This window comes from Passer domesticus, unplaced genomic scaffold, assembly GCF_036417665.1.
Source record: "Passer domesticus isolate bPasDom1 unplaced genomic scaffold, bPasDom1.hap1 HAP1_SCAFFOLD_298, whole genome shotgun sequence".
NCBI lineage: Eukaryota > Metazoa > Chordata > Aves > Passeriformes > Passeridae > Passer > Passer domesticus.
The window spans coordinates 23,231-37,918 of record NW_026990077.1 but is presented as its reverse complement, the minus strand read 5'-3'; the positions used below and the strand labels follow the sequence as shown (position 1 = coordinate 37,918).

Genomic DNA, 14,688 nt, shown 5'->3' with positions numbered 1-14,688 from the left:
TGTCCCCATCCCAATTTTGGGGTCCCCAAAGTGTCCCCTCTCCATTTTTTGGGGTCCCTCCTCATTTTTTGGGGTCCCATCCCCAATTTTGGGGTCCCCATCTCAATTTTGGGGTCCCCCTCCCCATTTTTGGGGTCCCCCAAAGTGTCCCATCCCCCAATTATGGTGTCCTCAAGGTGTCCCCATCCCAATTTTGGGGATCCCCAATGTCCCCCTCCCTTCATTTTGGGGTCCCATCCCAATTTTGGGGTCCCCAAAGTGTCCCCTGTCCCATTTTTGGGGTTTCCAATGTCTCCTTCCCCCATTTTTGGGGTCCCATCCCCAATTTCGGGGTCCCCAATATCCCTTACCCCAAATTTTGGGGTCCCCAATGTCCCCTCCCCCATTTTTGGGGTCCCCAAAGTGTCCCCATCCCGTTTGGGGGGTCCCCACTCCATGGTTGGTGTCCCCAATGTCCCCTCCCCCAGCCGAGGCCACCGCGGTGTCACCAGCGCTGCGACTTTATTGGGGGGTGGCACCGGGGGACAGCGGGGACACACGGGTGACAGCCAGGTGACATCGGTGTCACATCCGTGTCACACCCCGGTGACATCGGTGTCACAGCCAGGTGACATCGCTGTCCCTGTGCCAGCTCTGTGTCCCTGTGTCACACCCCGGTGACATCGGTGTCACCGTGCCAGCTCCGTGTGACACCTGTGTCACCTCCGTGTCCTCGCGTCACCTCTGTGTCACCGTGCCAGCTCCGTGTGACACCTGTGTCACCCTCCGTGTCCTCGCGTCACCTCTGTGTCACCGTGCCAGCTCCGTGTGACACCTGTGTCACATCTGTGCCACCACGCAGGGCCTGTGTCACCTCCGTGTCCTCGTGTGACACCCAGGTGACATCTCTGTCCCCAAGCCAGCTCTGTGTCCCTGTGTCACACCCCGGTGACATCGGTGTCACCGTGCCAGCTCCGCGTGTCACCTCCGTGTCTGTCGCTGTGCCGTGGCCGTGTCACCGTCTGTGTCACACTGTGTCACCTCCAGGTGACAGCTCTGTGTGACACCGTGTCCTCGTGTCACGTCCAGGTGACAAACAGGTGACAGCCGTGTCACTGTCCTGGCTCTGTGTCCTTGTGTGGCACCCAGGTGACAGCCGTGTCCCCCGAGCCAGCTCCGTGTCCTTGTGTGACATCCAGGTGACACCCAGGTGACATCTGTGTCCCAGCCGTGTCCTCGTGTGACATCCTGGTGACAAACAGGTGACAGCCGTGTCAGTGTCCCCGCTCCGTGTCCGTGTCACACCCAGGTGACAGCCGTGTCCCCGAGGCAGCTCTGTGTCACACCCAGGTGACATCTCACTGTCCCAGCTCCGTGTCCCTGTGTCACATCCAGGTGACAGCCGTGTCCCCGAGCCAGCTCCGTGTCCTTGTTGTGACACCCAGGTGACAGCCGTGTCACTGTCCCAGCTCTGTGTCCATGTCACACCCAGGTGACAGCCGTGTCCCCCGTGTCACTTCCAGGTGACAGCCGTGTCCCCGAGCCAGCTCCGTGTCCCTGTGTCGCTTTCAGGTGACATCCGGGTGACATCTGTGTCACTGTCCCAGCTCCGTGTCCATGTCACGCCCAGGTGACAGCCGTGTCCCTGTGCCATGGCCGTGCCACCATCCAGGTGACATCTGTGTCACTGTCCCAGCTCCGTGTCCATGTCACGCCCAGGTGACAGCCGTGTCACACCGGTGTCCCTGTCCCAGCTCCGTGTGGCACTCGTGTCCCCGTGTCACGCCCCGGGTGACATCCCTGTCACACCCAGGTGACAGCCGTGTCCTCGTGTCACAGCCGTGTCCTCGTGTGACATCCAGGTGACACCCGGGTGACAGCCGTGTCCCCGAGCCAGCTCCGTGTCCCCACGGGGGGGCGTGTCCCATCCATGACGTCACCCTCCCACCCATGACGTCACCCCCAGTCGCTCTCCCCATTGGAGGGGGCTCACTGTCATCTATGACGTCACTCCCCTGTGACGTCACTCCCCCATGACGTCACCCCCAAGCACCGCCCCCCATTTTGGGGGGGTCCTCGGTCCATCCGGGGGGGTTGGGTTCCCCTGCTCGTTACATCACCCCATGACGTCATCCCCCCGTGACGTCACTCCCCATGACGTCACCCCCAATCCTTCTGCCCCCATGGAGGGGAGCGGGCTTGGGGGAGGGGGCGTCCCTTCCATGACGTCACTCCCCATGATGTCACCCCCCCCAAACCTCACATCCCCAAAGAGAAGGGAGGCTCTTTTCCCTCCATGACGTCACTCTCCATGACGTCACCCCCCCAACCCCCGCATCCCCATGGGCAGGGAAGGAAGGAAGGGCTCCCCGTCATGACGTCACTCCCGATGACGTCACCCTCCCAAACCTCACATCCCCATAGAGAAGGAGGCTCTTCCCCCCACTCATGACGTCACTCCCCATGACGTCACCCCCCCAACCCCTGCATCCCCCATGGGCAGGGAAGGAAGGAAGGAGGCTCTTCCCCCCACTCATGACGTCACTCCACATGACGTCACCCCCCAAACCCCTGCATCCCCATGGGCAGGGGCAGAAGGGCGTTTCCCTCTCATGACGTCACTCCCGATGACATCACCCCCAAGCCCCCGCATCCCCATGGGCAGGGAAGGAAGGAAGGGCTTTCCCCCCCATGACGTCACCCCCCCCCAAACCTCACATCCCCATGGACAGGGAAGGAAGGAAGGGCTCCCCGTCATGACATCACTCCCGATGACGTCACCTCCCAAACCTCACATCCCCATAGAGAAGGAGGCTCTTCCCCCCATGACGTCACTCCCCCATGACGTCACCCCCCCAAATCTCACATCCCCATAGAGAAGGAGGCTCTTCCCCCCACTCATGACGTCACTCCCCATGACGTCACCCCCCAACCCCCCGCATCCCCATGGGTAGGAGGGGCTCCCCCTCATGACGTCACTTCCCATGACGTCACCTCCCAAACCTCACATCCCCATAGAGGAGGCTCTTCCCCCCATGACGTCACCCCCCAACCCTGCATCCCCATGGGGAGGGGCAGAAGGGCTTTCCCCCTCATGACGTCACTCCCGATGACATCACCCCCCCCAAACCTCACATCCCCAAAGAGAAGGAGGCTCTTTTCCCTCCATGACGTCACTCCCCCATGACATCACCCCCCCAAGCCCCGCATCCCCATGGGCAAGGAAGGAAGGAAGGAGGCTCTTCCCCCCACTCATGACGTCACTCCCCATGACGTCACCCCCAACCCCCGCATCCCCATGGGCAGGGAAGGAAGGAAGGAAGGAAGGAGGCTCTTTCCCCCCATGACGTCACCCCCGTGACGTCACTCCCCGTCCGCGGGCTCGCCGCGGCCCCAGAGGCGCTCGCCCAGCGCCAGGAGGCGGCAGCGCAGCACGCCGAGGCGCGCCCCCGAGCGCCCCGCAGGCGGCGGCGGGCGCGGGCAGCGCGGCCCAGAGGCGCCGCAGCTCGGCGGGCCGCACGCGGTGCGCGCTGAACAGCGCCCGGCCCAGGCAGCAGCGCTCGGGGGGGAACCGCGCCGAGCCCCCGAACCGCGCCGAGTGCCGCGCCGCGACCCCCCGCCCGCCGCGCCGCCACGCCGACCCACGCGTCCTCGGGCAGCGCCAGCGGCACGGCCCCGCGCCGCCGCCAGCACCGCGCCCGCCGCCCGCCGCGACAGCACGTACGCCGTGCCGCTGCAGTAGGGCGGGTACCGCGGCTGCGGGAACAACGACTCGGCCACAAAGTGGCGGCTGCGGGGGGTCGCGGCTGGGCGCCACCCGCCAGTGCACGCGGCCCAGGTAGAGCCGGGCGGGCGCGTCGCGCCACGCCGCCAGGAACGTCGCGACAGCGGGCACGTTGACGAACACGTCGTCGTCGGCCTTGAGCAGGAAGGGCGCGGCGGCGCAGCAGGCGCGGCCCCCAGCGCAGCAGCAGCAGCGTCTTGCGGCTCAGGTTGCCGTAGGTGTCGGCGAAGTCGCCCTGCAGGATGTCGCCGTGCTGCCGCGCCCTCGGCCAGCAGCTCGCGCTGGCCCCGGGCGTCCCGCGGCGTGCCCAGCACGAAGACGGTGCGGGCGGGGGGGCGCGGCCGGGGGGCCCGGCCAGGAGCCGCCCCAGGTGCGGCGCACGGCCAGGCGGCGCTGGCGGTGCGGGGCCGCGCTGGGCACGAGCAGCAGCAGGAACGGGCCGGGGGGCCGAGCAGGGCGCGGGGGCCAGCAGCACCCGGGGGGTGCGGGGAGACCCCCAGGGCGCCGGGGGGAGGTGGCCCCGAGCCCCCCGAGAGGAGACCCGCGCAGCTGGGCGGGGGCTGGGCAGCCCCGGTTCCGACATCGGGACCCCCAATGGCACCCCCCGGGACCCCAAAGTCCACCCTCGGGACCCTCAATGACACCCCCGGGACCCCAAAATTCCACCCTCGGGACCCTCAATGACACCCCCGGGACCCCAAATTCCACCCCCGGGACCCCCGCCCGTGACCCCCGAGCTGCCATTGAGCCCCCCCGGCCCCCATTTCCCCCCCGCCCACCGCCTCATCCAGGCCCCCCGCGCCCCTCCCCCATTCACAAACCCCGCGCCCCCATTCACAAATCCCCGCCGCCCCCCATTCTGAAGCCACGCCCCGTTCCCACGCCCCCCATTCATAAACCCCGCCCAGTTCCCACGCTCCCCATTGACAAACCCGCCCCCCCAAATCCCGTCCCCGGCCTCCCCCTCGCCCCCCCTCGCCCATCCCCCACTCGGGCCCCCTCCCCCCCCCCTCCCCCCAGCCCCCCCCCGCCCCCTCCCCCCAGGCCGCCAGGGCCGCCGCCAGCAGCTCCTCGCCCGCCCCGCTGCCCAGCAGCGCCAGCACCGCCAGCCCCAGCGCCGCCAGCGCCGCCTGCGCCGCCCTCCGCCGCCACCTCCGCCGCCTCGGGCCCATCCCGGAGCTCTCCCCGCCCTCCTCTCACCTCCAGGGGCCCCAAAAACCCCGAAATCCCCCCCCAAAATCCCCCCCGGGGGGGAGGGGCGGGGGCGCTCGGGCCGCGTCCGGGGCGCCGCGAGGGGGCGTGGCCGCGGCTGAGGGGCGGTGTCCATATATGGATAGAAGAGGGCGTGGTTTCAGCGAGGTGGGAGTGGTTTCGGGGCGGGCGGCGCGTGCGCAGAGCGGAGTGGGCGTGGCTGGAGCGTTGTGGCCGCGCGCGGAGAGCGGAGGGTGAAAAACGGGGGGGGGGAGGGGAAATTTGGGGGGAATTTGGGGGGAATTTGGGGGATTTTGGGGAGGTTTGGGGTCCGGGAGGGGCGGTGGGGTCGGGCAGGGAATTTGGGGGGGTCCCTGGAGGGATTTGAGGGCGGCGCGAGGAGATTCGGGGCGGCGCGAGGGGATTTGGGGGGTTCTGAGGGGATTTTGGGGGGTCCCGGGGGGATTTTGGGGGGTCCTGGGGGGATTTTGGGGGGGTCCCGGGGGGATTTTGGGAATCCCGAAGGATTTTTGGGATGTTCTGGGGGGGTTTGGAGGGCGTGGGTTGGGTTTTTAGGGAGGAGATTTTTTGGGGGCTCCCGGATTTTATTTTGGGGGTCCCTGGGGGGGATTTGGGGGTGCAAAGGGGGGGGGTGACCCCCAAAATTGCCCCAAATTTTCCCCCCCAAAAAAGCCCCCCCCATGGCGGAGCCGCTGCAGAAGAAGCTCCAGGGGGAGCTGGAGAAATACCAGCAGCTACAGAAAGGTGGGACCCCCCCAAAAAAAAACCCCAAATCCCCCAAAAAAAAACCCTGGGACCCCAAAAAAAACCCCTGGGACCCCCCAAAACCTCCCAAAAAATACAAAATCCCCCCCAAAAAGCCTCCCTGGGACCCCCAAAATCCTCTCAAGAAACCCCTGGGACCCCAAAAAAAACCCTGGGACCCCCAAAATCTCCAAAAAAATACAAAATCCCCCCAAAAATCCTCCCTGGGAACCCCAAAATCCCCCTGGACCCCCAAAATCCTCTCAAGAAACCCCTGGGACCCCCAAAATCCCCCCCAAAAACCCCAAAATCCCCCCCAAAAACCCCAAAATCCCCCCCAAAAAAACCCTGGGACCCCCAAAATTCCTCCAGACCCCCCCCAAAATCCCCCCAAAAAACCTCCTGGGTCCCCCAAAACCCCCCCGGGACCCCCAAAATCTTCCCCAAAATCCTCTCAAAAAACCCCTGGGACCCCCCAAATCCCCCAGAAAACCCCAAAATCCCCCCAAAAATCCTCTCTGAGGCCCCCAAAATCACCCTGGGACCCCCAAAATCTTCCCAAAATCCTCTCAAAAAACCTCTGGCACCCCAAAAATCCCCCTGGGACCCCCAAAATCCCCCAAAAAACCCTAAAATCCCCCCCCAAAAAAACCCTGGGACCCCCAAAATCCCCTCAAAAACCCAAAATCTCCCCTGGGACCCCCAAAATCCCCCCCAAATCCCCTGGGACCCCCAAAAATCCATCAGACCCCCCAAAAAATCCCCCAAAACCTTCCAAGACCCCTCAAAACCTCCCCAGAAATCCTCCAGACCTCCCCAAAAATCCCCTGGGACCCCCAAAAATCCTCCAGACCCTCCCCAAAATCCCCTCAAAACCCCCAGGGACCCCCAAAACCTCCCCAGAAATCCTCCGGACCCCCCAAAATCCCCTCAAAACCCCCAGGGACCCCCAAAACCTCCCCAAAAGTCCTCCAGACCCCCCAAAACCACCACAAGACCCCCCCCCAAAACCCCCTGGGACCCCCAAAAATCCTTCAAATCCCCCAAAACCTCCCCAAAAATCCCCTCAAGGCCCCCAAACCCCCCCCCCCAAAACCCTCCAGGACCCCCCAGACCCCCTCTGGGCCCCCCCAATTGTTTTGGGGTCCCCCCTGAGCCCCCCAAATTTGGGGTCCCCCCCCCCAGAGCTGGGCCGGGCGGTGGCGGCGCGGCAGAAACTGGAGACGCAGCTGACGGAGAACAACATCGTGCAGGAGGTGGGGAGCCCCAAAACGGCCCCAAAACACCCCAAAATAACCCCAAAAATGCCCCAAAAATTACCCCCAAAATAGCCCAAAAATGCCCTGAAAGTACCCCCAAAAATAGCTCAAAAATACCCCAAAAATAGGCCAAAAATGCCCTAAAAATAGCCCAGAACTGCCCCAAAAATTACCCCAAAGCTGCCCTAAAAATAGGCCAAAAATGCCCCAAAAGTAACCTGAAAATGCCCAAGACTGCCACAAAAATCACCCCAAAAAATACCCCAAAACACCCCAAAAATGCCCCAAAAATAACCTGGAAATGCCCCAAAACCTGCCACAAAAATCACCCCAAAAATAACCAAAAACTGCCCCTAAAATAACCTGAAAATGCCCCAAGACTGCCACAAAAATCACCCCAAAAATACCCCAAAACACCCCAAAACACCCCAAAAATAACCCAAAAACTGCCCCTAAAATAACCTGAAAATGCCCCAAGACTGCCACAAAAATCACCCCAAAATACCCCAAAGCTGCATAAAATGAGCCCAAAAATAACCAAAAACTGCTCCAAAAATAACCTGAAAATGCCCCAAGACTGCCACAAAAATCACCCCAAAAATACCCCAAAACACCCCAAAACACCCCAAAAATAACCAAAAAACTGCCCCCAAAAATAACCTGGAAATGCCCCAAGACTGCCACAAAAATCACCCCAAAAATACCCCAAAACTGCACAAAATGAGCCAAAAATAACCAAAAATAGCCCCAAAATAACCAAAAATGCCCTAAAAATAGCGCAGAACTGCCCCAAAAATTACCCCAAAAACTGCCCTAAAAATAGGCCAAAAATGCCCCAAAAATAACCTAAAAATGCCCCAAAACTGCCACAAAAATCACCCCAAAAATACCCCAAAACTGCCCCAAAACAGCCCAAAAATAGCCCAAAAACTGCCCCAAAAATAACCTGAAAATGCCCCAAGACTGCCACAAAAATCACCCCAAAAATACCCAAAGCTGCATAAAATGAGCCAAAAAATAACCAAAAATAGCCCCAAAATAACCAAAAATGCCCTAAAAAATAGCCCAGAACTGCCCCAAAAATTACCCCAAAAACTGCCCTAAAAATAGGCCAAAAATGCCCCAAAAGTAACCTAAAAATGCCCCAAAACTGCCACAAAAATCACCCCAAAAATACCCCAAAACTGCCCCAAAACAGCCCAAAAATAGCCCAAAAACTGCCCCAAAAATAACCTGAAAATGCCCCAAGACTGCCACAAAAATCACCCCAAAAATACCCCAAAGCTGCATAAAATGAGCCAAAAAATAACCAAAATAGCCCCAAAATAACCAAAAATGCCCTAAAAATAGCCCAGAACTGCCCCAAAAATTACCCCAAAAACTGCCCTAAAAATAGGCCAAAAATGCCCCAAAAGTAACCTAAAAATGCCCCAAAACTGCCACAAAAATCACCCCAAAAATACCCCAAAACTGCACAAAAATAGCCCAAAAATAACCAGAAACTGCCCCAAAAATAACCTGAAAATGCCCCAAGACTGCCACAACAATCACCCCAAAAAATACCCCAAAACACCCCAAAAATAACCCAAAAACTGCCCCAAAAATAACCTGGAAATGCCCCAAGACTGCCACAAAAATTACCCCAAAAAATACCCCAAAACACCCCAAAAATGCCCCAAAAATAACCAAAAACTGCCCCAAAATAGCCCAAAAGTGGCCTAAAAATACTCCAAAACTGCCCCAAAACTAACCCCAAAAATAACCAAAAAATAGCCCAAAAGTGCCCTTAAAATACCCCAAAACTGCCCAAAAAATACCTCAAAAATAATCTAAAAATAGGCTGAAACTGCCCCAAAAATTACCCCCAAAAGTGCCCCAAGAATAGCCCAAAAAAACCTAAAAATACCCCAAAACACCCCAAAAAAACAAAAAACTGCCCCAAAAATAACCTGAAAATGCCCCAAGACTGCCACAAAAATCACCCCAAAAATACCCCAAAATGAGCCAAAAAAAATACCCCAAAAAATGCCCTAAAAATAGCCGAGAACTGGCCCAAAAATTCCCCCAAAATACCCCAAAAACAGCCCAAAAATCCCCTAAAAATAGCCTGAAACTGCCCCAAAACTAACCCCAAGATAACCCAAAAAGAGCCCGAAAGTGCCCTAAAAATACCCCAAAAATTACCTCAAAAATAATCTAAAAATAGCCTGAAACTGCCTTTAAAATTACTCTCAAGTGCCCCAAAAATAGCCAAAAAATAACCTAAAAATACCCCAAAACTGCCCCAAAACACCCCCAAAATAACCAAAAAATGCCCTAAAAATAGCCCAGAACTGCCCCAAAATACCCCAAAAGACAACCCAAAAATGCCGTAAAAATAGCCTGAAACTGCCCCAAAAATAACCCCAAGATAACCCAAAAATAGCCCAAAAAATGCCCTAAAAATAGCCCAGAACTGCCCCACAAATTACCCCAAAAATATCTTTAAAATACCCCAAAACTGCACTGAAAATTACCCCAAAAACTGCCCCAAAAGTAGCTCAAAAATAACCAAAAAATGCCCTAAAATTTGCCCAAAACTGTCCCCAAAAATTACCCCAAAAATAACCCCAAAGTAGCCCAAAAGTGGCCTAAAAGTACCCCAAAACTGCCCAAAAAATACCTCCAAAATAACCTAAAAATAGGCTGAAACTGCCCCAAAAATTACCCCCAAAAGTGCCCCAAGAATAGCCCAAAAAAACCCTAAAAATACCCCAAAAATAACCAAAAATGCCCGAAAAATAGCCCAGAACTGCCCCCAAAAATTACCCCCAAAAATAATCCAAAAATAGCCCAAAAGTGCCCCAAAACTGCCTCAAAATTACCCCAAAAATAACCAAAAAAATGCCCTAAAAACTACCCCAAAAGTAGCTCAAAAATGCCCCCCAAAACAACCCGGGAATGCACCAAAAATTACCCCAAAATATCCTAAAAATTATGCCAGAAACAACCAAAAAATGCCCTAAAAATTATCACCAAAATAGCTCAAAAATGCTGTAAAAATACCCCAAAACTGCCCCAAAAAATTATGCCCAAAATAATTTAAAAATTACCCCCAAAATAGCCCAACAATGCCCCCAAAATACCTCAAAAACTGCCCAAAAATGCCCTAAAAATAGTCCAGAACTGTCCCAAAAATTACCCTCAAAATAGCCCAAAAGTGCCCTAAAAATACCCCAAAATAGCCCAAAAAATTACCCTCAAAATAACCCAAAAATAGCCCAAAAGTGCCCTAAAAATTGCCTGAAACTTGCTCAAAAATAATGTCAAAAACACCCCAAAACATCCCCCAAAATAACCACAAAAGCATCCCAAAATAACCCAAAAACTGCCCCAAAAATAACCCCAAAATACCCCAAAACTGCCCCAAAAAATTCCCCCTTTTCCCCCCAAAAAAATCCCCTTTTTTCCCCCAAAAATCCTTCTTTTTGCCCCCCCAAAAAATCACTTTTTCCAAAAAAAAATCCTCTTTTTTTCCCCAGAAAAATCCTCTTGCTTTCTCACCAGAAAATCCCTTTTTCCCCAAAAAAATCCTCCTTTTTGCCCCCGTCAAAAATCCCTATTTTTCCCCCCAAAAAATCCCTTTCTCACCAAAAAATCCCTTTTTTCCCTAAAAAAACCCCTATTTTCCCCCAAAAAAATTCCTATTTCCCCCCAAAATCCCCATTTTTCCCTAAAAAAAAATCCCTTTCCCCCAAAAATCCCCCTTTCCCCCAAAAAATCCTCCTTTTTTCCCTAAATTCCCCACTTTTTCCCCCAAAAATCCCCATTTTTCCAAAAAAAATCCTTTTTCTCCCCCCTAAAATCCCATTTTCCGCAATAATCCTCTTTCCCCCCCCAAAATCTCTTTTTTTTATTTTCCCAAAAAATCTATTTTTTTTTTCTCCAAAAAAAATCCTCTTTTTTCCCCAAAAAAATCCCTTTGTTTTCCCCCTTAATTCCCCAATTTTTCCCATTTTTCCCCCCAAAAACCCCATTTTTTTCCCCCATTTTTTTCCTAAAAACCCCCATTTTTCCTCAAAAAATTCCAATTTTTTTCCCGTTTTTTCCCATTTCCCCCCATTTTCCCCCCATTTTTCCCCCAAGACACCCCATTTTCCCCCATTTTTTTCCTAAAAACCCCATTTTTCCTCAAAAAACTCCAATTGTTTTCCCCATTTTTCCCTTCCCCCCCATTTTTTCCCTTTTCCCCCCCATTTTTTCTTCTTTTTTCCCCAAAAAAAAACCCTTTTTTCCCCATTTTTCCCCCCAAAAAACCCATTTTTTTCCCATTTTCTCCAATTTTTCTCCTAAAAAACCCCATTTTTTCCTCAAAAAATTCCAATTTTTTCCCCCTTTTTTTCCCCTTTTCTCCCCCAATTTTCCCCTTTTCCCCCATTTTTTCCCCCCAAAACCCCATTTTTTCCCATTTTTCTCCATTTTTTCCCCCCAAAAAACCACATTTTTCCCATTTTTCTCCTAAAAAACCCCATTTTTCCTCAAAAAATTCCAATTTTTTTTCCCTTTTTTTCCCTTTCCCCCCCCATTTTTCCCTTTTTCCCCCATTTTCCCCCCTTTTCCCCCCCCCAAAAAACCCCATTTTTCCCCATTTTTCCCCCCAAAAACTCCGTTTTTTCCCATTTCCCCCCCAAAAAATCGATTTTTTTCCCCATTTTCCCCCATTTTTTTCCTAAAAACCCCATTTTTCCTCAAAAAATCCCATTTTTCCCGTTTTTTCCCATTTTCCCCCCTTTTCCCCCCATTTTTTTCTTCTTTTTTTCCCTCAAAAACCCCATTTTTCCCTTTTTCCCCCCTTTTCCCCCAAAAAACCCCATTTTTTCCCAATTTTCTCCTAAAAAAACCATTTTTTCCTCAAAAAATCCCAATTTTTTCCCGTTTTTTCCCTTTTCCCCCCCATTTTCCCCCATTTTTCCCCTTTTTCCCCCCATTTCCCCCCTTTTCCCCATTTTGCCCAAAATCTCCGTTTTTCTCCCCGTTCCGCAGGAGCTGAACCTGCTGGACGAGTCCAACACCATTTTCAAGCTCTTGGGCCCCGTTTTGGTCAAGCAGGACCTGGAGGAGGCCAAGGGGCACCGTGGGGAAACGGCTCGAGTACATCAGCGGGGAGATGTGCGTTCCTTTTGGGGCGAAAAACGGCGATTTTGGGCAAAAACGGGGAAAATGGGGAAAAATCGGGGAAAAATGGGAAAAAAATGGGGGAAAAAAGGGAAAATGGAGGGGGAAAATGGGGGGAAATGGAGGGAAAAAATGGGGGAAATGGCTGGAGTACATCGGGGGAGATGTGCGTTCCTTTTGGGGCGAAAAAACGGCGATTTTGGGCAAAAATGGGTGAAAAACGGGGAAAAATCGGGGAAAAATGGGAAAAAATGGGGGGAAAAGGGAAAATGGAGGGGGAAAATGGGGGAAATGGAGGGGGGAAATGGGGAAAAAAATGGAGTACATCAGCAGGGAGATGTGCGTTCATTCTGGGGTGAAAAAACGGCGATTTTGGGCAAAAATGGGGAAAATGGGGGAAAAATGGGAAAAAATGGGGGAAAATGGAGGGGAAAAATGGGGGAAATGGCTGGAGTACATCAGCGGGGAGATGTGCGTGCGCTTTGAGGCGAAAAACGGCGATTTTGGGTAAAAATGGGGAAAAATGGAAAAAATGGGGAAAAATGGGGAAAAATGGAGGAAAAATGGGAAAATTGGGGGGGAAATGGGGGAAAAAATGGGGAAAATGGAGGGAAAAGTGAGGGAAATGGCTGGAGTACATCATGGGGGAGATGCGCATTCGGTTTGGGGTGAAAAAACGGTGATTTTGGGCAAAAATGGGGAAAACGGGGGAAAAATGGGGGGAAATGGGGAAAAAATGGGGGAAAAAGAGAAAATGGAGGGGGAAAATGGGGGGGAAATGGCTGGAGTACATCACGGGAGAGATGTGGGTTTGGGGTGAAAAATGGCGATTTTGGGCAAAAATGGGGAAAAATTGGGAATAAAAGGGAAAACGTGGGGGGAAAAAAGGGAAAAATGGGGAAAAAAAGAGGCAAAAAATGGGGGAAATGGCTGGAGTACATCACCGGGGAGATGTGCGTTTGGTTTGGGGTGAAAAATGGCGATTTTGGGCAAAAATGGGGAAAAAATGGGAGAAAAAATGGGAGAAAACAGGGGATTTTCCCCCCCCAAAATCCCCATTTTTCCCCCCAAAATCCCCATTTCTCCCCCCCCAAATTCCCCATTTCCCCCCCAAAATCCCCGTTTTTGCCCGAAATCCCCGTTTTTGCCCGAAATCGCCGTTTTTCCCCCAGGAAGCGCTACGAGCAGCAGATGCAGGAGCTGGAGCGGCGCTCGGAGCAGCAGCGGGAGCTGCTGGGGCGGCTCCAGCAGGAGCTCCAGGCCAAGCCCTGAGCACCCCCAAATTTTGGGGACCCCCACAAAAAAATTTGGGGACCCCCCCCCGAAATCTTGGATCCCCCCCATTCCAAAAATCCCAATTAAAATCCAGAAAAACGCCCCAAAATTCAGATTTTTGTCTTATTTTGGTGTTAAACTCCCGAATTTTGGAGGGTCCTGAGCACCCCCAAAATTTTGGGGACCCCAAAAAAAAATTTGGGGACCCCCCAAAATCTTGGACCCCCCCCAGACCCCAAAAATCCCAATTAAACTCCAGAAAAATGGCCCAAAATCCAGATTTTTGTGTTATATTGACGTTCAGTTCCCAATTTTGGGGGGGTCCCGAGCACCCCAAAATTTTTGGGGACCCCCCCAAAATCTTGGACCCCCCCATTCCAAAAATCCCAATTAAAATCCAGAAAAACAGCCCCAAAATCTGGATTTTTGTCTCATTGTGGTGTTCAACTCCCAAATTTTGGAGGGTCTTGAGCACCCCCAAAATTTTGGGGACCCCAAAAAAATTTTGGGGAGCCCCCGGATCCCAAAAATCTCAATTAAATTTCAGGAGAACGCCCCAAAACTGGGATTTTTTTTTTGTCCCATTGTGGGGTTAAATTCCCAAATTTCAGGGGAATTTGGGGGGTCCCGAGCACCCCAAAAATTTGGGGACCCTCCCAAAAAATCCTGGACCCCCCCCGGCACCCCCAGAGCCCAAAAAATCCGCCTGGAATTTGGGTCCAAATCCCCCAAAATCGGGGAATTTCCAAGGTGGGGGGCGTGGCAATACATTGTGGGAGGGGCCAATTGCCTAAAATGGAAAAATGGGCGTGGCTAAAGCCCATATATGGAAATTTTTGTGTGTGGGCGTGGCTCCAATCCCTAATAGAAATGGTGGTTGGGGCGGGTTTAGGGTTGGGGGCGTGGGCCAGAGCTCCATGGGCGTGGCCAGGGCCCCTGAGGGGGAAATTTTGGGGCGTCCTTGAGAGCTTGACCCCAAATTTTTGGGGTCCCTGAGGGGAATTTTGGGTTTTGGGGCGTGGCCGAAGCTCCTGAGGGGAATTTTGGGTCAATTTGAGGGGATTTGGAGTCGATTTGGGTGGCTTTATGGTTAGGGGCGTGGCCAGAGCCCTGTGGGCGTGGCCAGCGCCCCTGAGGGGGGAAATTTTGAGGGGATCTTTGAGAGCTTGACCCCAAATTTTTGGGGTCCCTGAGGGGAATTTTGGGTTTTGGGGCGTGGCCGAAGCTCCTGAGGGGAATTTTGGGTCAATTTTGGGGAGTTTGGAGTCGATTTGGGGTCGA

General features: G+C 53.8%; 1 protein-coding gene and 1 long non-coding RNA gene across 2 annotated transcripts; one reads left to right on the top strand and one right to left on the bottom strand.

Moving 5' to 3' along the window:
- Nucleotides 1-484: 484 nt before the first annotated feature.
- On the bottom strand, nt 485-3,256 carry LOC135292331 (uncharacterized). Its single transcript, XR_010354738.1, has 2 exons — nt 3,110-3,256; nt 485-2,237 (listed from the first exon to the last, which is right to left on the bottom strand). It is a non-coding gene; the product is annotated as an uncharacterized LOC135292331 (long non-coding RNA).
- A 403-nt stretch (nt 3,257-3,659) lies between these two features.
- Nucleotides 3,660-13,516, top strand: PFDN6 (prefoldin subunit 6). Its single transcript, XM_064406546.1, is given in 6 exon segments — nt 3,660-4,133; nt 5,649-5,719; nt 6,905-6,975; nt 12,001-12,084; nt 12,086-12,126; nt 13,305-13,516. Coding segments are annotated over 6 exon segments (495 nt in total). The 5' UTR covers nt 3,660-4,005; the 3' UTR covers nt 13,405-13,516.
- The last annotated feature ends 1,172 nt before the right edge of the window (nt 13,517-14,688 follow it).